The 24,307-nt window shown below is 41.8% G+C and overlaps 1 protein-coding gene across 8 annotated transcripts in view; it reads right to left on the bottom strand.

Moving 5' to 3' along the window:
* The window catches only part of KTN1 (kinectin 1), a 79,839-nt gene that overhangs the window by 1,502 nt on the left and 54,030 nt on the right, over positions 1-24,307 (bottom strand). For 4 of the 8 annotated variants that reach the window (XM_065683046.1, XM_065683045.1, XM_065683047.1 and 1 more), the window contains 22 exons: positions 23,664-23,701; positions 22,967-23,057; positions 22,739-22,807; positions 21,167-21,204; positions 20,426-20,516; positions 20,239-20,316; positions 19,288-19,325; positions 18,188-18,278; positions 18,016-18,084; positions 17,548-17,585; positions 16,523-16,613; positions 14,331-14,417; positions 12,433-12,522; positions 11,233-11,313; positions 10,697-10,786; positions 10,515-10,607; positions 9,204-9,275; positions 8,665-8,748; positions 8,385-8,468; positions 5,978-6,061; positions 4,570-4,662; positions 141-264 (listed from right to left, as the gene is read on the bottom strand). In XM_065683046.1, coding sequence (XP_065539118.1) covers positions 141-264; positions 4,570-4,662; positions 5,978-6,061; positions 8,385-8,468; positions 8,665-8,748; positions 9,204-9,275; positions 10,515-10,607; positions 10,697-10,786; positions 11,233-11,313; positions 12,433-12,522; positions 14,331-14,417; positions 16,523-16,613; positions 17,548-17,585; positions 18,016-18,084; positions 18,188-18,278; positions 19,288-19,325; positions 20,239-20,316; positions 20,426-20,516; positions 21,167-21,204; positions 22,739-22,807; positions 22,967-23,057; positions 23,664-23,701 — 1,714 coding nt within the window. The remainder of the gene's footprint in view (positions 1-140; positions 265-4,569; positions 4,663-5,977; positions 6,062-8,384; positions 8,469-8,664; positions 8,749-9,203; positions 9,276-10,514; positions 10,608-10,696; positions 10,787-11,232; positions 11,314-12,432; positions 12,523-14,330; positions 14,418-16,522; positions 16,614-17,547; positions 17,586-18,015; positions 18,085-18,187; positions 18,279-19,287; positions 19,326-20,238; positions 20,317-20,425; positions 20,517-21,166; positions 21,205-22,738; positions 22,808-22,966; positions 23,058-23,663; positions 23,702-24,307) is intronic. The other 4 variants (XM_065683048.1, XM_065683052.1, XM_065683049.1 and 1 more) reach the window with 3 other exon arrangements.

Raw genomic sequence — 24,307 nt, 5'->3', positions numbered from 1 at the left:
ATGTACACATACGAAGTCTCAGATTTCTGAGACTGAGACACCTGACTTCTTAAATCTGAACAGGGTCCCACCATCAAGGACCAGTGTCCTTCCTGGCAGCCATCCACCAGTTCAACTAGATGGCCACCAGGCACACCTACCTACTAGCTGGTAGTGTTCTCGTCCCTTTGACAGCATTTGGCTTACTGAAACAAGCAGCTTCTTGAGATGACCTACATCCTGGTTAAGATTCACTGCCACATTTAGCCTTTTATCAGTCAATTCCTGGAAGAAAGAAAGAAAAAAATAAAATCATTAAAAACTCATTTACAATCTAATTACCAAGAAAGCCTAGAATTAGATCCTCAGTATAAAATTACAATTCCTTGCACAGATGGGAACAAATTCTTGTAAGTCAGAGGGTTACAGCCACATTTAAAGAGAACATGGTTCAAATTCAAGAAGCTATTTCCTGTTCCAGGGAATTACCTGTGCACACTAAGCACCAGCGAAAACACCATGACCTCTGCCTTCCACCCTCCCTGCTCAGAACTACACTTACTCCTTCCAGCTGCTGTGCTGGTAACCACAGCTGATCCAGCCTCAGCAGTTAGCTGTCCCACATCCTCACAAGCCTGGATGAAAACCCCATCCAGACAAGAGCACATGGTTTGTAGCAGTGATGATGCACCTAGCGGGAGGGATGACTTCTGACCCCACAGCTGTAACAACAGGGCTGCCAGACCACCAAGGACCTGGTCTGTATGAGGATCTGCAGGATGGTGTCCTCAGCAGTACACCATATACAAGCACAAGGCAACTCCAGCTGTGAAACTACTTGAAACAGCTTGCTGGAGACACACACCTTTCTCCACCACAGTGCTCCTGTTCAGACTCAGGACAGGGGCTGCTGCTTACCACCTATCCCACAGGTTCATCCTCTGCTCTGAGCCCCTGGGAAATTCCTGCTTGCCAATGAAACCTGGACTCGGATGAGGACTTCACAAAGCAGTCTAAGCACCAATCAATATGGAGAAAAGGAAGAAAAAATGCTACCAAGAGCTAGAAAACTGGTTTTCTGCCCTGAAATTAAAATGCTGAGCTTGTGGTTTTGTTTTTTTTTTTTTCTTCTGTAAAACAAAGTGTTTTTAATGAGTTCAACAGTTTATTAATAGAGAAGTGTCCCAACTCAAAAAGGACTCTTTCCCTCTTGCCTGCCCTCCACCCCAACACAAGTCTTGCCGAGCTAACAGTGATATAATCCCTTGTTTATTACCTTTATTGATTAGCTCCTTCAGAGCTAACTCCCCATCTAAAACACATTGCTACTCCTTATTTGGCTCACAATACAAATGTGCAGATAACCTATAGGAGAGTTTTCCCTTGCAATCTAACAGCTCAAAATAAGTACCTCTGCCTCAGGGTCAGCGATACAGAAGTTCCCAGTTCTCAACACATGCCCGGGGGTGTTCACAAGTGCACAGCATCAGACAACCCCGCTCCAACAGCAAGCTGTTTTACTAAAAAAATGAGACTGATTGCATAATGCTGTTGCAAATCTCTCCCTAGAGTTTCAGGGAAATTAGAGCAAGTTCAGAGAGGGCCACTTTCCCAGCTCCCACTTGGCTGGAAACACCTCTAGACTTGCTGTAATGTGAAGCAAGCAGTAAATCAAACTCAACCACCTGTACTACTACAGAAACTACTCTGGGCTCAGGCAAGAGAACAAAGCAGTATATTGCAAAGCTTTTACTTGAGTGCAGCTGGTAAAAATTTTTCATCTGTGGAAAAAAAAACCCACACAAAAAACCAAAAACAAAACCACCAAAACAAAAAAATAATTGGGAATCTGTATTAGGGTAGCCTTAATCTATTTTACCCTTATTAGAGTAGAAAATCTGGCCTGTCAAGGCTGAGACTTCATTTAGCAATCTTACACAGATTAATAAAAGTGGAAAGGCAAATGCAATTAGCATCCCAGCACATGAATGAATCACAGGGTGGACCGATAGCACTAGGGATGAAAGTGCATGTATATTAGCACAGAAGCAGCGATGAAGGAGCCTTTCAATTCCCTGTCAGCCCCCATCTCTGGGTACAGCTCTTCTCTCTTACTTACCCCCCTTCTCTTTTGTGACTTCACTCCTATCAGGCAGTGTTTACTCATGAATTATAGATGCATCCCCAATCCTCCTGGGGCCAATCCTGATTGGATCCAGATGGATCTGGGCTCAACACAGTCAGACCACAGCTTCTGCTAACCCAGGAGTGCAAGGCTACATTACACAGTCCTCGCTGTTCCCAAGCCCCATGCTCCCCAAGGCTCAGGGCAGGGCATGTCTTTGGGGTACAGGGACGAAGAGAGGAAGGGGATGGTAGTAAGGAAGCCCCTATGATCACAGGCCCAGTAGCTGAGACACGTACTGAACTGACAGATTCCCCTCCACTGTGCTTTACATGTACAGCATTTTCAGCTTTCAATGATGGAGTGTTTCACACTAAGACTGGTGGGGAGGGGGGGGGAGAGGAGGGAGGAAAACACATTAGATTTCATATAAGCCTCAAAATAAGTTTACAGCCTAAGCCAGCTGCCGAATATAAATGACTTCCTTAAAGCCTACTAAAAGGCACCCTTTAGTCATCATCTAGCCCCACAAGTGACAAGGAAGCTGATTAGAAAAACCAAATGGTCTATTTTTAAATGGAAAGAAAAGGAGTCTAAAGAAAACACACAGAATGTGTTTGAGAGTTTACGCATGCATCATTTCTCAATTTTGTGGGTTGGTTCCAGTACTCAGAAGGAATAAATACACTCATTTTCGAGCGTGTGTTTTCAGGTCTTTTAAAAAAAAGACAAGACAGACACTGTTGCTAGGTGGAAGTGGCTGGAAGACTTTCTTTTTTAATCTGAGAGCTATTTTAAGCTGGGTTTTTAGGCTTCTAGGTTTTGCCCCTCCCAAAAAAAAAAAAAAAGGCAACAAAAAGGGCTTGAGGAAGATGATAAAGATGTTCTAATTCCAGCTTCTGCAATGGCTACCTGTCAGGAGCACTGCATAGACAATTAAAGTATTTTTACTAATGAAGTCTTAATTGCAGGTTTATTAGGACTGTTTTTCCACACTCCTCTTCAGAATAAAGCAATGGATATTCTGGAGGAAACCTGGTTAGGGTTCCACAATGTGCCCACACAGCTACAGCAGAGCAATTCATGAGCCAGAGGGGTTACAAAGTTAAGGCTAAAGCAATTAAACTAGCATGCTCAGACCACTGCAGGACATAACTAATGACATCTGGCTCAGGAGTATCACCAGTCACAAAGCCAAACAGCTGATGGTACTACTGTTTTGACACATCATGAGGTAAGCCATAAAGGCATAGCAGAGAGCAAGCACTTTGTCATTGGTTTGAGGAGGTTTTTCTTTTCCAGCTTGTTGCACACAGGGATACAGAGCACCCGATTGCCACCATCACAGGCTGGCCTCCTGCTGGCAGCACAGGAGAGGGCCCAATACCTTTCCTTTCCCTCCCAGGAAACCAGCTCACAAGGTTGGGACATTCATAGTCTCATCAGCCCAGCTGCATCTCTGACTCAGTGATGCCAGTGGCTCAGTGTGGATACGGTGAACCCACAGCAGAAGGGCTGATCAGCACCCATGACTGATTACTCTGAGAAAGCCATTTCATTTCTGCTAATGACTACAAAGGCAAAGGCTTTTCTACAGTACACCTCAAAGGACTCCTAGCTTCATCTTGCAGCTGACGAAGCTTTTTACTTCCAGCAGCTAAAAGAAATCGATATAAATTGTCCTATTAGCAAGTGCTCCTCTCCCACTCAAACAGCAGTGTTTAATTCCACTCTGGACATCAGAGGAAAGTGGGTGATGAGTTCTATTGACACCACATAGCTCCATCTGCTTTAGCCTTCCCCTGGATAAACACCAGTAGTTGCAGTGCTTAAGTCTGTTGTTTACTGAAGCTAGCAAGATTTTGCTGCTGGACCACATCAAGGTCAGCCCAAATCCCCAGGAGCCAGGACCAGCTGAAGTTGAAGTCTGGCACCTACTAGTGGCTAAGGACAGCCTCTTGCCCACAGCTAGAGATAACCAGAAGAGTCAAAGCTTTGGCAAGAACCACTCTCTGCCCTGGTGTAACAGAGCATGCAAGACTGCTTCTTTCTTTGGCATTAAAAATGTCAGCAAACCCAACAGTTAGTATTTGAAGTTCATTTAGTTACCAGCAGATTTATTTTTAGCTTCCCTTCTTGAAAGGGACAAGTCTGGAGTATTCCCCATTTTGCTTAAACCACAAAACCCACTGGAAGCCCAGATCTCATGTATGCAATCTCTCCCCTTCTTCCTTACAAATTTGAGCATTGAGAAAGAGGTCACAATCCAGATGACAACAGAACTCCCAAAGCATCCTTGGGATACAGCTCCAAGACACCATCCTGACAAGCTATAGGGCATGAAGTTTCATCAAGCCTTAATTTACCATCAATTCTGTTCCTCTGGCGAGCCTCTTTTCCCAAAGTTCATAATTTCGCATGAGATTTGCGTTGCCCCCGAGAATGGGCTCAAAAGAAATACTCACTGACTCTGTGCAAACATCGCTGTTTTCAATAACATTGGCATCCCCAATAACTTTTCCGATTTCTCTCTCAAGAGATGCCAAAGACTCCTGGGCCTATAGAGGAAAGAAGAAAGGAAAGAAATGAAAAAAAAAAAAACCCACAAAAAACAGCAGAGGTGCAACAAGTAGTGAAGGCTGAGAAGCAAATCCCCGTCTCTCCAAGAGCCCTGGAAACACAGAAAATCCCTGTTTAGGAAGAAATCTGTTTCATACCCATGAAACATGTTGCTCTGGGGACCAACATATTTGCTAAGATTGACATGTCTCCTTACAATCAGCATGTTGCATGTCAGCCTGCCTGCATTTGAGAGCAATTCTATGGGGAAACTTTAATAGTCTCATGTCAAATTAATAGGTAAAAATTGTGCAGGCAAGTTTTCTGTGAAAGAGTAGCAGGCCTCAAAAGCCTAATATTAGATCTGCATTTATACAGAATATACCATGAACCATGCTCACTTCATATGTCAACTTCCAACATAATTGTCCTGAGCAAAATGTTCTAAACACATTATTACAGCAAGTATCCTTTACCTTCTCAACTCCTGGCACTGCTTTTGCAATTGTCTGTCCCTGTCCCAGGACAAGACTTGCTCCTCCAACAGCTCTCACCACTCTAGTGCTGCAAGATTACAGCCCAGTTTCCTTACTTTGCAGAAGGAACAAGGTGTTATACAGTCTGGAGTCAGAGCTCAGCCCCTCTGCAGGCTATTCTTGTCTCCATTTATCAATTCTCCCATGAGAGGTTTGTTTCTGGATTGAGAGACAGCACTGAAACCTTTTGTGCTTAAAGATTTCCAATTCCAACCTATCTTGCAAGAGTGGCCATTGAGGAAGAGCAGAGGTAACCCACCTGCTTGTCTCATCAAACTTGCATAGCACTAACTTTAAAGATTTGCAGTCTCCTGGGCTATAGCTGATTTACAACCACATGTAAATGGGCAGACAGTTGTAAAAAAAAACAACTTGTAACCCACTGCCATTTGAGACTGGATTTTAAAGTTTCAGGCCATGGGGCAGGGTGGGCTTTTTGTTAGGCTGGATGTCTTTAAGCAATGAATTATGTGTCAGTCCCAAATCACCACTTGTTCCCACTAGCACAGAATTATCCTGCACAAGAGACTCTTCCACAAAGGATAATTAAACTGAACTGTTAGTTGCATTTTTATCATTCCAACAAACATGCAGGTATGTTGCATGACACACACATTTTCAGTCACTTGGGGAACCAGCAAGCAGAATAAGACACCCCTTCCAGGCAGGCAGTCTCCTCAAACTGCTCAAATAACCACTTTTTTCAGCACTGCAAGACTACAGAACTTTGGGGTTTTGATTACAGTTACAGCGGCAACTGTTATGGGTCTCTGCTTACCTTGGGCAAGTCACCAGCTACCTTTTGTCTCTCATTTTGATCAACTTTGAGTTTTGATAGTGTTTCATTTAGCTGTGTTTTCAGCTGCAAAATAGTAACAAAGAAAATCAGTTTCCCCTCAGACACACACACTGAGACTTCATCTGTCTGTTCCACAGACTATCCCAGTACACACTGACTGCAAAGGGAGTAAGGTAACTAACAATTATTGCACACACTGGATTAGTCAATATGTATGATGAGGTTTACAAGGACAGTCAAAGAGACTCCATCTGTAAAGATAAATGTAAAGAATGGAAACTACAGAAGACAACATGGTTGGCATCAGCTTCATTATGTGGTTTTAACTTTTAAACTGTATTGCCAGTAGGAATATTGGCAATATTGACAGCACATAAGCTTCTCCAGCACTCTTACCACAAAAGTCAGCCTAGACTCCAACTTAATTCACAGCAAATATGCAAAAACGTAGATTGCCATCTTTCTAATTCAGGCTAAACAGTAACTACGCTGCCAAATAAACTAAAAAGCTCTACTTGTCATCTTAATAAAGCACCACTTATTATAACTATGTTGACTTATCCAGTCTGTTGATGTCACATGAAGGCACAAATCACTGACAGGGGTATATTAAGCTGTTGATCGTGTTTAGATTCAACCAAAAAAGTGAAACTATTTCAGTCAAGAGGCATGAATACTTTAGAAGGCTGTAAATTAAGGGCAGCTAGTACAAAGGATATAAACATTTTTTTAAGGAATATTTCAATTGCTCTTCAACACAGCATAAAGAACCAGCCACAGCACTTAAGCCTTGAGCCTCAAACAGGAGTGCTGACAAGAAGCTCAAGTGCCAGTTTTGTTGGATTTGTGCTTCTGAAGTGCACTGTGCTAATGTTCAGTATTCCTGCTGCCAATCTTCTTGGAAGCCAGCAGGGGATTAAAGAAGTGAACAATACACTACTCAGAGCCCTGAGTTCTCCCTGATTTCAAACCTACATGTTCTTTTTGTCTCACCCTTGGAACATTTTCCTCTTCAGAGCACCTGGACTGGTGGATGCTGCATTTTCAGCTTCTCTCCTTGTTCTCTTTATAAATTAGGGGGAAACACATTTTGAAATTCCATCGTTTCTATTCCCCAACCTCATGTCTACTGCAAAAAGGCAACTAATACAGACTGGACAGCATTCCCAAGACATTTACATGAAGGTAGTTCTTTACCACCTCCTTACGCTCCTACCATACAGCGTCACCAGACTGCAGCGTGAAGCTGCCCTAGCAGGGAGCTCAGCTTTTTAAGCTGTTGTTGTTACAGACATAATAGATTGTTGCCTCTTTTATTCAAGAGGTTGGTGTTCACTGATTAACTCTAAGATATGCATTCAATTCCTATTTCCCCTGCTTTCAAAACAAGAGGCTCTGGTGGCTGATGCAGGATGCTAATCAATGCTGTACTAGACCTGCTAAGTATACTGTTAACTTGAGCAGATTGTTAGTTATTGTGGTGGGTGGTGGGTTTTTTTTTTTCTTTTTAAATTGACTATTTTAATCCATTTACATTAGTGGCAGTACCTTGTTGAAATCAGCTCAGCCTGCAGTGACAGGTTGTTGCATCAATTACTTTAAAACCTAACAAAGATTTGACAGGGACAACCCTCCCCAATACCAGCTCACAAGCAAGAAAGCATCATTCAAATGCAAGCAGAGGAAGGATTTGACCACTCCTGCAGCCCTACAGCATTGAAAAAAGTGACAGGGCTCAAACTGGAAAACCATGCATCTTTGTGCCTACAGGTCTGGCCTCAGTTAACCCAACTCCTTCTTGAGAAATCATAGTACAGAAGTATTATTGGCTGAAGAGCATTTCTAGCCAAACATGCTATAACACAGTGCATGCACCAAGCCAGCACAGCTATTCAGCCACATCAGGATGCCAGGTGCTGAATGGCTGGATATTCTCAATCTAACATTGGCTTTGGCTAATACAGAGAAGGATGAAAAAGGCTCTGCACAGGCAGGACAGGGATACCACAGCTGCATCCTCCAAAGCTTTGGAGGAAAAAAAGCAGCATAGCATAATCCTCAAGTTGAACTGATGAAAGCACAACTTTTGTTGGTCCAAGGATATTACATCTGCTGTTGCATATGTCTACACTGCAAAACATTGATTCTCAAGAAGTTTTAGGAACGAAAGTCTTGCAGACTTTGGAATAAGTCTTAAGAACCAGACATGCTATTGTTAGGAGCAGAGAAAGAGACAAATTGTAAAAGTCAGACTACATAAATGATTGCAATGGACAAAAATATCAAGCTGAAGAGGTTAGCAGAACAGACAGGATTTGAAATAAGTCTCCGTTTCGTAAGTATGCTGGGAACCTAGTTTGTGCCCAACGGAGAACAAGCTTCTTACCAAATTTAACTCTTCATTCTGTCTTACTGCTTCAGAATATGAATCATCAAGTTTTTTCTGCAATTCAGTCAACAGATCTTTGAGCTGAAATGAAGTTTAGAGTTTTAGGATTTGTCTCCTTAGGACGCCCACTTTTCTTCTGCTCAGTTATTAGTGTGTCGCTCTACCCTAAGGTCACAAGCATACAAACTCCTCAGCCACAGGGGCCAAGCATTAGATTAGTTTGCCAGGCAGCTAGGTAACCAAAAAGAAAAAGAACAGTTTGGTCAATTATGTTTACCTCTCTGACTTCTGAAACATAAGTAGATCGTTCTATTTCTGCCTTTTCTAGTTCACTTTCCAAATGTTCTCTCTCTTTTTTAAGCTAGAAACAGAAAAAAACAGAGTTAAAACAGAGGTTTTCAATGCTTCTTTGCAGTATCATTTTCTTGATTTACAATTAGCTCTAAACTTATATCAAATATTCCATGACATTTAGAAAGCATTTCAAATCCAGTGATTGAAGAGCACATATTTTATGGTTTTGAAGTGTAACAGTTTACAAGAAAAAAAAAACCAATCCTGATCATCAACAAGAAGTAAACTGCTCAGTCCCACAAGGAAAGAGCCCCAGCAGGTCAGTACAGAAGTGAAGAACAGGACAATTTCTAATACACATCTTCTCTGCTTCTTAAAAACATTTGTCAAAAGATTCAGTTTAAACTGCAGCACAGGCTGCACTACTTGCAAGAGAGAAGTCCTAGGAAGTTCAGAATTACAGCATAAGCCTGTATCATGTGTAAGAGAAAGCTTCAAAGAAAAAGAAAAACCTGCACGTACAGTTTCAACTTCTTTGATTTCTTCCTTTAACCTCTCTACCTCATGCTCCAAAGAAATGACTGAAGAACGCATCTGCAGTTTTCAAGAAAGATAAATTTAGTTGGGCTGGTGTAAGACAAACTCTCCATATACACATGAGCTTGCTTCTACGATTTAAACATATTAAGGATGAAATCAGATACTCAAATAACACAGTATACCAAGTCTCTGTTAGAACACCTTTCCTACCTTCTCCCAGTATAAAAAGTTCTTTGACATATTTAAAGCCCAGATACTTAAAAGATTTGCAATATAAGGACTAAGCCAGTTGTCCCTTAGCCATAGTAAGGGAAGTATCTTTCCTAGACAGGGAAAACTGTCCCCATCCTCATACTACATGTAGACAAAGAAACCATATTTAGCTTTATTAGAGGCTGCATACATGCAGCAGATGATAGCACATCTATAGTTAAAGATCTGACAGCCTTTTAAAAGTCCCTCAAAGATGATGTTTGTAAGTCACCCATCTGTTCGCTCCAAGCTCATACTTTGGTACTCAAATTTACTAAGCTGAAGTACTCTAGAAACAATTTGTTGAGAAAAAGCAGTTTGACCTACTTTAACTCTAGATCAAACAGAAACGTAAGACTTCTTTCTTACCACTTTTCATAGCAACAGAGCCCTCCTAAAAAAGAGGGCTTTGCAGCAATTTCAACTGTAATTAGCTGACCATAATGGATTAAGTAGCATTTTAACAGCTTCCAAAAAATTCAGAATACAGTCTGAGTTGCCAGGATCAGAAAAACATATATATTCCTCGACACGTTAATGGGGCACATGTATGTTCCTGAATCTTTGGATTCTTATCCCATCAGCATTAATATGACCATGTGCAATATTACTGGTTGCTTCCTGTATCACCTGCAAAGGCCTGACAGAGACGTGTCATAACAGTCAAAGACCTTTTATACCTGTGCTGTTCATTTGTTCTTGCTTCTCTAAAGACAGCAACAGGAATAGCCAAAGTCTAAAGACGTCAACAATTACTCCACTTTTTAGGGGTTTTTTTAAATGGAAATGCATTCCTTGAAAAAATAAAAATCACTCTTAGCATGAAACTAAGTATACGAGCACCAAAAACACTACTGTTGTGAGGAAGGATTGTTCTTATTATATTGGTTGCAGACTTCACCTTTTTCATCCCCAGGTCACACACACATCAAACCAGGCAGCTAGGGCTGTTCTACACCTGCCTCCACAGTGCTCAAACACTCTCTGTTACTTCAAGCAGAAACTACCTGGCTACTGCAAAAAGCAGATCTTCAGAAATACCTGTTTTAGTTCCTTCTGTGATTCTTCAACTTTTATCTTCCATTTGCTTTCTTCTTCTTCCACACTCCTCTGTAGCCTTTGTAAAATCCCCTCCTAAGAAGAGAGCAGAGTTTGAAAGCTTATAACAGAAGAAAGGCAGCTTGCAACATCACAAGGCACAGGCAGCCAGGCATCCTGCTTACCGTTTCTGCCAGAACTGACTTATATTTCTCACACTCCAGTTGCAGCAGTATGTGCATTTCCTCGGCCTCTTTCAACTTCTGCTCCATAGCCTAGCAAAGGAGAAGAGGGATGGGAAGAGTCATGCCTCAGCTGACAGATCTGAGTTCTATTATTGAGTTCTATTTCAACAAGCAAGCTGGTATCATTCATTGGCAGGTCTGTATTTTCAACCCATGCAATGACAACAGCCAAGTGCAATGTTCACATACAATTCCTATTACAAATTTTGTGAGCTACTGCAATAATTCTGAGTTGCCTGAAAAAATCCAACAATTACTTGAAAAAGGGAACAGGGATTTTGAATTTTATAAGCATGTTCACAACTCTACATGGTGCTTTTTGAAGATGTAAATACATTTCTGATTTATTCTTTGCAAATATCTATACAACAATTTTCTTGTCACCTGTTTGACAATTTGGACAGAGCACAATTTGCAAGATTTATACTGGAAAAAAAAAAATACACACATGGAAGCTTTCCACTGTTTGTGCCTACCTTGATATCTTCAGATCCTGAAGCCTCTCTCAAGTATTCTTTAGCCATCTTTTCAAACCCACATATCCATTCACTGTGGCTCTGTTGGGAAATGCATTCAGTTAAAATTGAGAGTAACCTCAATAAAACTACCTTCAGGACATCTGCCTCCCAACTGCAGGCTTACAAGCAATGTTTCAGTCCCTCAGTTCCCTGGAGCTAACACGCATCCTGACAGTAGCTTTTCAGCTAGTATTGCACACAGCCAAGCTGACAGTCAGCGGGCAGCAATCCAGCATGAGGCTGAGACATGTACACTGTACGGGAGCTTGAAAGTACCGAAACAACTGGGTGACAGAGGTCTTCCTACAAGGGTTGGGAATTGACAAGAAAAATTAGAAGACTTAAGGGAAGTCTTTAAATCTATTTGAAGAATCTGAATCTATTCCAAAATCCCTGAGTAGTTAAGTAGACACGTGCTACATAATTCTAGGGACCTCACTAGGAAGACTGTTTTGTAACCTTACACAAACCCAGTCTTTTTAAAGACTCTCTCTAGTTCATCAAAAGACTAACTTCAGGACATTTGAGAATAATTTTAAATAGGAATATTCAAAACCTCTAGACATTACAAATAAAATGCAGACCCCATTTGTCCCACCTCACATCATTCGCACAATCTAAACCACATGAACCCAGTGCACTCCTCCTTTGCCAACAACTGAAAACCACAACAAATATAAAGTTAGAATCAGTGGTTTTCAAAGGAACTTTGCAAACAAAACAAACCCTCCTGTACTCTATTAATTGGCACTGAGGCAGTGCAGCTCCTCTGGAAAGGGGACCAGCAGTTATCTGCACAGTTGCTGACAAAGTTATGGATCATGCCAGACAGTGAGCAACAGGTAGCAGACCTTATCTGCCCCTGAAAATTTACTGTCTCAGACACAAGATAACACGGGTGGATGAATCAGATACTGGGGTGGTAAAACCCACAAAATTATAACAGCTTTTCTTTTGTTCTTAAAAAGACTTTTCTCAAAGTAACCACCTGCAGCTTTGCTACTGGCAAGCACAGGTATTACCTGCAGAAGATACTCATGTCCCACTGCAAAAACCCAGGAGCAGAACGGACTATAGGGAAATGCTCCAGCCTGCCCAGTGTAGCAGGACCAAAACTCCCCAATGCCAGCAGTAGGGTAGAAGAGCCATTTCTCTTACCACATTAGAAGGAAGAGACACTTTCGGGAACAGCTTCTGGAGTAGTTCACGCATCTCTACCTTGGCAGCTTCCAAATGCTGCTGCTTCTCCTAAACCAAGAAAAGGGTTCAATGTGAAATTGGGCAACATACCCCACTGACCTGACAATAAGCCTCTTTATGCCTAGAGCACTTCACTTAAGCCAGAAAGTCATTTTTTAAGTGAGAAAGGCACTACAGTCTCTGAAATTGTCAGTAAATTGCCTCAAAAATTGACACTGAACCGCTTCAGAATTTGGCCTTCACATTTGTTCATGCTCAAGCTTTTATTTTCTTAAGTTCTCCTCCAATCTAGCCTGTTTGTACAGAAATTACACCTTCAGTTGTTCACAACACAAACTACACTGTGCTGAGTAACTGCATCACACCAACCCTGCCACTCAAGCAATATCAAAAGCAACAAACTTGCTCAGTTTTTGAAAAACCCACACTAAAACCATTTTAGGTGGGAAAAAGTCACCATAAACTGACATCACCAAATAAACAAACAGAGAATTAAAGTCAAAAGGAAAGTTTGTGTTAATGCACATTTGAACCAGGCCAAGAAAGCAAGACTATCTTCTAAATATTATTTTTCAGTATTCAACAGGGAGACTATTACATTCTTCTTCCCCAAGCTTGGATGCAATGGAAATAATTATTAGAGCTGTGTGACAGTCTCAAGGTTTTGTCATTGTTCTGCAAACATAAGCACGCAGAGCCAAGGGCACCACAGATCTATTGCTCCATTTATTTAACATTAAAAGCAGACCAGCCACAGGACATTTGCTTGCTGTGCTTGTGGCAGGTTGGTTTAATTTAGCTATATGACACTCAGACTCCCAAGTGGGTTTCAATGCAGAAAGCCTGAAACCCTGCATAGAAGGTAGCTTTCAGCCAAAATTCTTCACTAATATTTGGATTTGTTTTTTTCTTTCACATGAGTGTTGTTGCACCTTGCTGCTCTGAGTTCCTCTGCTGCAAGAGATCGTGGCATTAGTAGGCTGAGATTCTGAGACAGAAAGGAATAGGAGACATTAGGTTGTGAAGCTGTGCTAAGTGTGTTAGCTTTCAGCAATCTAGGAACCACCAAGAAGTGGCAAATGGCTGTTTGATGAAGTCCTCCAACTGCAAGAGAAAGCAGGCAAGCATTAGCACACAGCAAAAGCAGGTACACAACTTCCCTGAATGCAGGGCTGAGTGAAGGGCAGAGACATCTCCAAAACACAGATGCACAATCCCAAATCAGAGCTCCTCTGCTTCTAGCTACCTGGCTTGAGAGGGGGGTTTTAAAGTTACTTTGATCCTTTTTAATTCTGCACAGTGGCAATTAGCACCAAATCAGGCTCACAGTAAATGCAAGCTCATTCAGGGCAATTCACACCACATATCATACCGAACATTGGCTCTGATGGTATTTGATGAGCTTCATGTGCCTTCAAGAAGGAAATTCACACATGTGGTGACACCACTTCCCTGAGAAATCCCCAGGGTTTTTTTTTTGTTTTGTTTTGTTTTTTTACAGTAATTTAGTCCTAGTTCTTCCAATAAATTTATTCCAGCACAGCAAAAGCCCAGTAGGAGAAAGCAGGTTGCTCACCAGCAGTTTTTATTCTAGAGCTCCCCACAAGTAAAAGACAGCTCTAACAATTACACAAACAGAAATAAAAAAAAAAAACCAGCATGCCCACAAGCTAAGTATTAAAATAAATAAAAGAAACCTAAAGACAACAGTAAGAAGCAGAGGTGAGAGCATATGAATGATCACTCAGAATAGGCTAAATTGCAGTAAAAGTTAAATGCCTCCAGTTCATTTAAAAAAAACAGCTGCAGATCTGCTTCTAGCTTAATGCATTGTTTCTAGCAGTTAACATTACAACCTTGGCAGTCTTGTTCACTTTGTCCTGCAGCAATTTTTCAGTTGATGCCAATGCTTCCATTGCTTTCCAGTTTTTCTTCCGAAGGTCCTAATCATTTTTAGAAAGAATGATTTCAGTTCAGCCAATATGCAAACTGTTTCCACTTTTACTTCAGAGATATATTTTGCATTACATTCCACCATTTGCATTTAAATGCTGGTTACTGCAAGATGATTTTGCTGGGTAAGATGACATACACTAGCAAAAACAAGCGTGATGCTCAAAGAGTTTGAGTGAAAACGGGGGGAAAAAATGCCAATTTCTGCCCAACCTGCCCCCATATCCAAAACTTATCCAGTTGTTACTGTAGAGCGTAGCGCTACAGCATCCCCATACTTTGACTGCACTTGTAAGAAGAAAAAGAGGGAAGTTCTCAAAAGTAGTGAGGAACACAGACACCAAACCACAGATAACACAGAGTGTTAGGCATGTTGCATTGCAGAACCCAGCATGGATCCGAGACTACACAGAGGTGTACACATTTATGCCCCTGATCTTGCAACCAGATCTACCCATGTAGATCCTTGGGCCTCAACCCAAACCTACTATGCCAGGGCTCATCACAGAAGCACAAAGCTCAGAGCCTTGGTTTGCAGCATTTCCCCATGCAGCTCTCTCCACTGTCCCCAAAGAAAAGTGGCTACTGCTTCACCAGCCCTCCTGGGAGGTTTTGGGATTTCGCCAGTGGCAAGCATACCCCAGACCCGCATGGAAACACCACCATGCTGTGCTGCACTCCTGCATCTTTCTTGGCAAGGTCATCAAACGTGTACTCCACAAGACATCAAAATGCAAGCTCAGTTAAGAGGTTGAGAGCCCTTATAAAAAGAGCTTTGCAGCTCTTATCTAGGAAGGATGGTGGGCTTTGTGGAGAGGAGATTAGAGGGCTCAGGATTTAAATTAACTTTTTTTTCAACCCTCCAAACAATCTGCTTTAGCAAAAGGCTATTTTGAAAGGCTGTATTCTTTTAATTCACCACACAAAGTGGAATCCAAATCCTAGTGTGTACCTACACTAATTTTACTTTACCTCCTACTATTGCCTGCTATCCTAAGAGCTGTTTCACAAGACATTAAAACAAAGTTGGATAAAATTGCAATGTGGGCAGCTGGGACCTACAGGCAAGGTCTGCCTTTAATAGTAGCCAGATTTCTGCCTGCACCACAAAGGGTAATTAGACCTTGTAATTCCCCAGGAAACAGGCATGTATATGTTCTGCCTTTCCAGCTCATCCGTTTTCCGAGACTACTCAGCCATTTTAGCCCTACTTTATTTCAGCTCTTAAGCAACACTGCTTGTACCAAATAAATCACATTTTCAGTATTTTCCTTGTTCATCTTCCTTATATTGTCCCACTTTTAAGCAATAAAGTTCATTGCACAGTATCCACTGGACTTTATAGGCTTTCACAGAGAGACAGGTGAGCTAAAAACACTGTATTTAACAATTTTCTTTATACAAAAGATGCCACGCTCTTGCCCTGCTGGTAATGCATTACAAGAAGGTAACCTTGCAGCTCTGTAATGGAAGAAACAGTCTTTGCTTCCACCCACAAACAACCCATATTGCACCATCAGTGGCTACTGTAAAAAGGAAGGCTCAGTGTCCTCTACCTCTTTCAGAAGATCAGTATTACTCACTCTTCAGAAGGCAAAGAGCCAGATCCAAGAGCCCTAAATGTAATGCCTCTTCCCATGGCTACACACAAGGACCATAACTCGTTCAAGAGCACAGCACCTTACGTCTTCACAGCCTCCCTCCCCAGACTCCCTCTTCTTGCCTTGGCAAAGGACATGCTTCTGAACAAGGCTAACAAGGCTTGAACCCAAGTCTGAGAACTTGCTGCGGGATGTGTCCCCTAGCAAGTCTCCTCCCCCTCACCAGATGAACAACTTGACAAAGTGCTGATGAAACTGAGCAGTGTAGTGAGAAATGCTTATAGTCACTCCCAAGGAAAGAGGAGAGTGTCCAGGGGACACAATACAGCAGACAACCATCAGAAGCATGTTCTCTCGAGAACACCCTAGGCGCCATGGAGTGCTGTGCACACAGGCTGGTTGTTCTTTGGGACTTGGGTTTTTTGGGTGGTGGGGAGGAGGAAGGGGGAAGGGTGGAGGAAGGGTAGGGGAAGGTGGGAGAGGCATTTTCTTACGTTGTTCTTTTTCCTCTGTTGCTCAAAAGCATTTCTCTGAGAGGCAAGCTCATTTTGGAGACTGGCAATTTCCTTCTCTTTCCCTGCAACCCTGAATTAGCAAAGAAAATTGTAGACAAGTCAGGAGACATTTAAGAAATTTCAAGTGAATCACTGACACCCTTTCACATACACTGACCTTCCTCCCAGCTACAGGCTCTCTTTGAAAAGCTGCTCACTGACTTGGCAGTACTGCTTGCTTCCTACTGCTCTGTGAACTGCAGGCTGCCAGAGCAAAGCCCATTCCAAAGCTGTTGTTTGCCTACACAGGCATCTGCACACATTTATCAAGGCCACAGAAAGGCAACACATTAGACAAGGATAAGTCAGCCAGCCCACATTAGTATACCACCACAAAACAGGCACAGCCTGCTGGATTAAAGCATTCTTTTTCAAGCACCTAGTCCACAATTTGTAAGTCATTTAACTTAGAAGAAAAATAATTCAGACAATGAAAAATGCTTAAGAGTGGCAATTTGTGTAGCACAACAAAAGCCAGTATGGCATTACCTTCCATACAGTTGGCTGTGCTTCAGCTCTACATTATAACCTACTGTTACACATAAGATTTTCCCTGGGAAGAGATTTTCACCAGATGATTTTATAATATGAGCAACACTTTACTAAGCTGAAGTTCCAAGAAAAAAAACTTGTCACCTTTGCTTGAAACATCAACATTTAAATCTTCAGACATATAGCTGAGCTGGCATGCATTTAAAATTAAATCTATTGTGGCTTCCTTACATTGTGGGCACATACTGCAAGCACTGTGCAAGCACACAGACCACTGAGGCTTAGGATTATTAGCCTGAGCACAATCTATGTTCAAGTTTTACTAGGCTGTACAGATTTTATTTTTTTACTGGCACTTCTCTCCCTGATATGGTACATTTGGCATTTATTTAATCTTTTAAATTTCTTCAGCAATAAGCGACACAAAACACTTTGCTACTTATCTACTGTGTTCAACTTCTGGCAGTACTCACACTTGTAGAAGCTCCTCACTTTGGACAGCTAGGGAGGCCTACAAACAGATCAGAAACTCACTGGAATCAGATCAGCAGCAAAGACTGGTGCAGAGGTCACAATCTGCCTTGTTAACCAGGCAGTGCTGCAAAAATAGTCAGTTACACCCTTGGCCTTCAAGGGAATTCTGTCCAGCCTCCTTTGGCCAGAAGCCTGGGTGCAATACAACATTTAAAGACAGGGGTGGACAGCTAGACAAGAAATCAGCAAAGGTAAAAAAAAAAAAAAAAAACCCAAGGAAACCCACACAATAAATGGAAGCAGGAACAGATATACAACAGCCAGAAAAGCTGGCTTAGTGCAATCCAACCCTGAAGCTGTCCCTTCAGTTATATGGTCAATGCAACTACTGGCTTTCCATGCCATCCATACAAGCTACCACCACCCCCTTTTACTTCACTCAGTAACAATGCAATTGGAAGCTGTACCTGTTTGCAATTTTCCTGCTTTAATTCTTCAATTTGAACTTTAAAAGATTCATTTTCCTTTTGCACATCCTGTTACAAGAGAAGAGGCAATACATAAACATGTATATACATAGACACACACTCATAATACATATGCTCCTTACAGCACAAGGCTCTTCTATTAAAGCTTTACCTGCAACTGTTTTACACAGCTTGCAATTTCTCTTTCTTTTTCTTCTGCTACAGCTTTCAACTTCTTTATTTGTTCTTCTTCCCCTTTCAAGCTGCGGATGATTCAGAAAGTAAGAAAAAAGTTATAAGTAAGAATTTATGCTAAAAAGGGACAGGTGCTCTAGCTGAGACAGTTTTTAGCAGCAGAAGATAAATTCTGTATGCTATATATAATAATCAGCCAAAAGGGGAGCACACACATGGAGAAGAAACCATTACACTATGGCTCCAAAACAAAAAACCTAAGGGAAATACATGCCAGCTTCAACAACATGTACTGCAAACACCTACCTGCTAAGAATTAGCCTGAAGCAAGATAGTGATTTCACACATGTTGATCAGTAAACACACTTAAGTCATAGCTGATCTCAACATTCAGAGCAGAAGTGGGATACATTGGTCACCTGAGCAAATCCTGCAAACCAGCTGGCTCCAAAGGTACTAGGGACACTCTCCTAAAGGTGAGACTGCCTTAGGTACTGGCTATACAGGAGTCTCCTCGGGGGGCAGCATGTTACAAGAGCTGTACTGAAGACCAACCCCTTTTTGGCATGCAACCTTCCTCTGACTTTGAGCAGCCAGACAAAGCAGAGTCAAAACAGAGGAAAGTCTGGCAGCATTTCTCCATAAAACAGGAGTTGACGAATTGGCTATTGCGTCTCAGACTGAAAACAGCAAACCATATCTGTTTATTGCTTTTAGCGACTCAGCCATAGGCACTTAAATCCACACTCTTTTAAACATGCTAAACAGAACGGGAAATTCTCACTAGGCACAAGAAGCAGCAGCAATTTCACTACTTAGTAGAGCCCTGGGAGATCATTCAGTTTCACACAGTGTATGAGCACTATGACTTAAGCACGCCGGGCAGGGATGCCAGGCACTTGCTATTATACACAGCAGCAGACACACTGGCTGGTGTACATCCATCAGCAACAGCTTATTGTAGCAAAGCCCATAAAATTCTTGAAATCAATTAATACGATCCAATTTAAGATAAACACCAGCACTGAAGGTGTATTATCAGCAGGTGCTTAAGAAACTGCTACTAAGCATACTCACAGGCTCTCCAGGTCCTGGACTTGGGATGCAGCAAGTACCTTAAAAACAAAGTAATTCCCAACCTCATTTTGATGGCACTGTAAAGCTTTCAAATTAACAGCAACTCTTTGCATGAGCAGGGGCACCACACATCTAGCAGGACACTTGCCAAAGAAATACCAGGAATTTTGCATGAGGTTTTGCTTTGAGAATAGCTAAACACAATAGATTTTAGAAGCAGTTTACACCACGCATCCCAAACTTCACACCAGCCAATCTCCCTCCATTCCACCTTTCCTGTGCCATAAATGCTGTCTGTTGTCTAGACACCCACCCAAAATAAGCCTGCAATTCAGTTTCTCCCATTAATCATTCACAAAAATCAAAACTGACCTAAGAATACCACCTCATTGAAAAATTCTTCCACTAAGTTAATAATGCCTGGTTTCAAGGATGTCCAGTCGCCTGTTCTCAAGTCCAATGCAGGCAATCAAAACCCAGAACACTCCAACCAGTTGCAACTTCTGCAACAGGTACATGCAGGAAGGAGTCACAGCAAAGCCCGACTACTTCAGGAGAAGCTGCTACATTTAGTTACAGCAAGAGCTCCTCCATGACCTCCATGGCCCTACAGAGATGCTAATTTAGTCTGGCAATGAGGTACCTACAAGGAAGCTATGATTCTGTCTATGAGCCTCAGAGTTTTCAGACCAAAGCTACTCACTATACAAAGCAACATCCAGGCTAAAGAAAAGCTCTCAGAACTTGTGATCCACGTTCAGCCCGTTTCAGATGAACCCAGTTAAACTAGTGGGCTCTCTGCACTGCAGACTACCAGTTTAAGTCAAGCAGGGTTTAAAATAGCTCTGAGTTGAAGTCAATGTAAACCCTTTGTGAGGCAGAGTACAAAACCAACCCCTTCCAGTTCACCTGAACAGCAGTCCCAAACCACATCCACTCTGCAGGCCATACCTGTTGGAGCTGTTGCAGGTTCTGTTCTTCTAACTCCTGAACTTTACTGGTTAATTGTGCAATTGTATCCTTCTGACCCTTTGGACACAAAAGAAAAAGGCAAGCTTAGAAGTGTGAACATGACTTTCCTGCAGCCAGAAATACTGCAGCAAAACTTATTTTCCTTTAGAGTACCAAGGAAGCTTACCTGCAGCCATTCTCCTTTCTTAATGATCTCCTTCTCCTTCTCTTCCAATAATGCCTCCATGGTTTTCACCTGCTTTTCTTTTCCCTTCAACCTGTACCACCAAACACAGACACACAACATAAGAATTCTTGCTCTTTTTTTCCATCTGAAAAAAAGACATTCTATGCTTTGCAGCACACCACAAAACCAGCATATGTGATCTAACACAATTCACCCACTAAAAATCAACCAGTGAACACTTCCACTTCAGTCTAGGTTAGCAGGAGATGCCCTGCTCAATGGCACCACTCATTAAGAGAAAGCAGACAAATTCTGTGCCCATGTATACTGCAGGGATTTCATACATGTGTTTTCCTCACTAAAAATACTTCCTTCCCCCTCCCCAGCTGGGACACAAGGGACTGATGACAGTAGTGGCTCAGTTCTCACTTATGTACCCAGATACAGCACAGCTATTACCAAAAGAAATTTGCCATAGTGCCTTGCCTATGTCCTTCCATCCTGACTTGACTTTAATCCACTGCAGTTTAACTGGGGCTTATGAAGCCATACAGCACTTCGCCTTGTTTGTGTCTCAGACAGTACCAGGTATTTCTAACAAGGACACACATCTAAGACCAGTGTTAACAGCCTGGATCACCTGTGCAGACATCAGGCAAGAACACTGGAACTTAAAACAGACTGAAGCAGGGAAGCAATGGGTGCACAAGGCAGATCAGACATGTTAACGACTGTACTTACAGAGTCTGAAGTTCTTTGATTTGTGATGTAATCGACACCTAAAAAAAATAATCAGTACTTCAGTGAACATGAAAAGACACAAACGCTATAAACCACTCTAGGGAGAAAGCCATTAGACATTAAAACAGGCACTATTTGTTACAATTACGTAAGGATAAACATTTCTTTGTGGGAAAATAAATTATGAGAAGCGTCTCCACTATTTACTTTCTCCATATTTAAAATGTGACTTCCAGAGCAGAAAAGAAAACAGTGCAAACGGGAACACAAGCAGGCTCACCAGAGTACATTTCCACCACAGGAGACAAAAGGAGGAAGCAGACACTGATGATGACAACCATCTCACTACCAACTGCAGCTTACAGAGAGACTATCCCTGGTCATTTAGACCTTTGCACAAGCAAGTGCTTTTTAAATGCTCTCTGCAGTGTCAGCACTCCCTTAAATTCTCATTCTAACCCTGAACATGGATTGAAAAAAACCAAGACTTAGTGGGAACACTGCCTCTGAATTTTGCACAAAAGCCTGGCAATGGCTATCTGTATAGATAATGTCTTTCCAAACAGCTAGCTTAGCTCAGGCAGGAGTTTCAAACCCTCTCTTCTGCTTGTAGGAGACCAAAAGATGTTCTTTAGAGCAAGCACCCCTTATATGTAGCTTTCTAGAGACGGCAACTTAAAATTGCTTTTTGTTCTGGGCTCTGTCAGTTCCAGGGAAGGAAACACACAATACATCTAGTTCCTGGGAATCTGCTTTGGAGGAAAAGTCCAAGGTGGAAGCACATTCAATGAAGCTTTGCCTAAAAAGGACAAAACTTTAACACTAAGGAAACAAAAGAGGGTGACATGTTGGAATGCAGCTAAAAAGACTGAAGAAAGTGCAGACCAAAAAAATCCAACACGCACACCCCACACAAATAAGCAAGCAAACTTCCTGACAGCACGATGGATTAAGCTGCCTGCAGAATGGGCTCCCTAAGGAAACATGGGTTCCCATTATTTTGGATGCTAGACAGCAAGCATGCCAAAAAAGCCAATACTCCTCCATTTCTGCATTCCTGACAGCTAGAGTAAAACTTACTCTGCCAAGACAGACTTTCTTTGGACATGGGAAAGGAAACAGTCTAAGGTTTACCTGGAAACCAGATACTATGTGGGCCCATAGTATTTTTCTAGCAAAATAGAAAGGCCAACAAAAGGAGGAGCACCTTCAACACTTCAGATTTCCAAGTTATCAGCTTCCAAGGATGCCCAAGGGCTTTGTGTTTACCTCAGGGACCATATAAGCCCTGCCAGAGCTAATGCTACCATGCTTTAAGTTATAACAATTCTTGCCAAATTTCATACTAAAAGTCCAAAAAGTTCAGGCATCCAAAGGACTGTGGTATCTGAAGGACAGCTGTAGTTATATTACATATTTACAGCTTTATATCCAAGAATAGTCTAGTTCTACCATTAAAAAGTTCCCTTACCCAATGACATTCACCAGTGAAAAAAACCACTAGAACAGAAATGAGTGAGCAGAGCATCCAAGACAAGGCTGTTTCACACTTCTGGCACTAAGGTATTTTACCTGTTTTTCCATCTCAAGCTGGGAATTTCCTACTTCTTCTTTCAGAGCCTCTATTTCCTGTGTCAAAGCCTTTTCAATGACAAAACAGACAGGATTGGACAATGGAAACACAAACGCCACAAAAATGGATGCTACAAATTCATCATTATCGAATGCCATGCAGTAACAAATAAATGGTAGTCAGTGGTATAGACACAGAAAGGAAAGTAGGTATTGTAAGAGAGACACCTGAACAGTCTTCTCCTTGCTTGCTACTTTGAGGATTTCAGCTTGTAGGAGCTCTTCCACTGATTTTATTTTTCCATCCTTCTCATGGATCCTTTAAAAAAGGAGAAGAGGAAAAACATCAGTTAGCTGAACAAACATGTTACTTCAGCAAATATACAAGCTTTGGTTCTGCTATCACATCACATCACCAGCCTCTGAAATCCACAGTGGGACCAAGCAGGTAAAACAAACAGGAGGAATAAGACTGGGATAGTACAGAACAAACTGGCTTTATATAACCAGTAGTTCACATGCTAAATAGATACTATTATTTTCTAAAAATGCAAATGAAAGCATCAGGAGGCCCTGGAACAACACACATTGTACTTCAGCCTTCACTGGACATGTCAGCAAAGAATTTATCAACTTCAAATACAGACACACACACACAGAGTAAAACAAGCTCACTCCTTTCAGTGTGCCTGCTGAAGAAAAACAATTATCTGACAATCCGCTGCAATTCCTTGTCTACTCAAAGTTAAGCTTATAAAGTTAATTGCTTAGCAGAGAAGCAACTAGATTTTCAAAAGCTATTGATCTGATAAACACACAGTTCACCCAGTTAAAAGCAAATCATTTCAGGGAAGCAAAAGACCTGTAGTCATGGAATACAGACAGACAAGTAACAATTGGAAATTAAATCTGTGCAGTAACTTACACTTTCTGGAGTTCTTCCACCAGTGATTGGAAGGAAACCTGTTCAAAAGAGAGCTTCAGCTTAGAAAAACAGAAAAGAGCAAAACAATCTGCAGGTGTTGAAGGGTAAGGAATAGAGAACTTGAGCACTCTGGCACTGGGTAAACTGTAGCAGCCTAATGATTTTATGTATCTGGCTGCTCCTGGAAATTAGCTGTAGGTCTCCAGTCCCTGTCAAACTAATAACACCAAGTCGCTGCAAGTTCCAGGAAAACAAAAGGAAACCCACACCATCTTCACCAGGAAAGGCTGAGGTTCAGGAACAGCATTTGATCAGCTAACCTTTTCATACTGGCACTACCATATACCTCTCCACAATTATGATGCTTCCCCTTTTCCATAAGTCATTTTCTAGAAACTAAGTGCCCTTCTGAGCTGACCAAGCAGAGCTGGATGTCAAGGAAAGCCACTTCCTGATCAGCACCTAATGCACATCAAAAACAATAATATTCTGACAGCATCACTGAACAGAGACATAAAGGGGCTAAGTCACAAGTGCACGAGTGTAGATTAACATTAGAAAGCTCAAATATGTATTATGAAATTGATGCAGTATGAGCTGCCTTCCAGCCATGCTTGCTGCATAGGCTTCTGGAAAAAAGAAAG

Source organism: Lathamus discolor, chromosome 6, assembly GCF_037157495.1.
Source record: "Lathamus discolor isolate bLatDis1 chromosome 6, bLatDis1.hap1, whole genome shotgun sequence".
Lineage (NCBI taxonomy): Eukaryota > Metazoa > Chordata > Aves > Psittaciformes > Psittacidae > Lathamus > Lathamus discolor.
The sequence above is the reverse complement of the archived record's forward strand: the minus strand, read 5'-3'. Positions and strand labels throughout refer to the sequence as shown.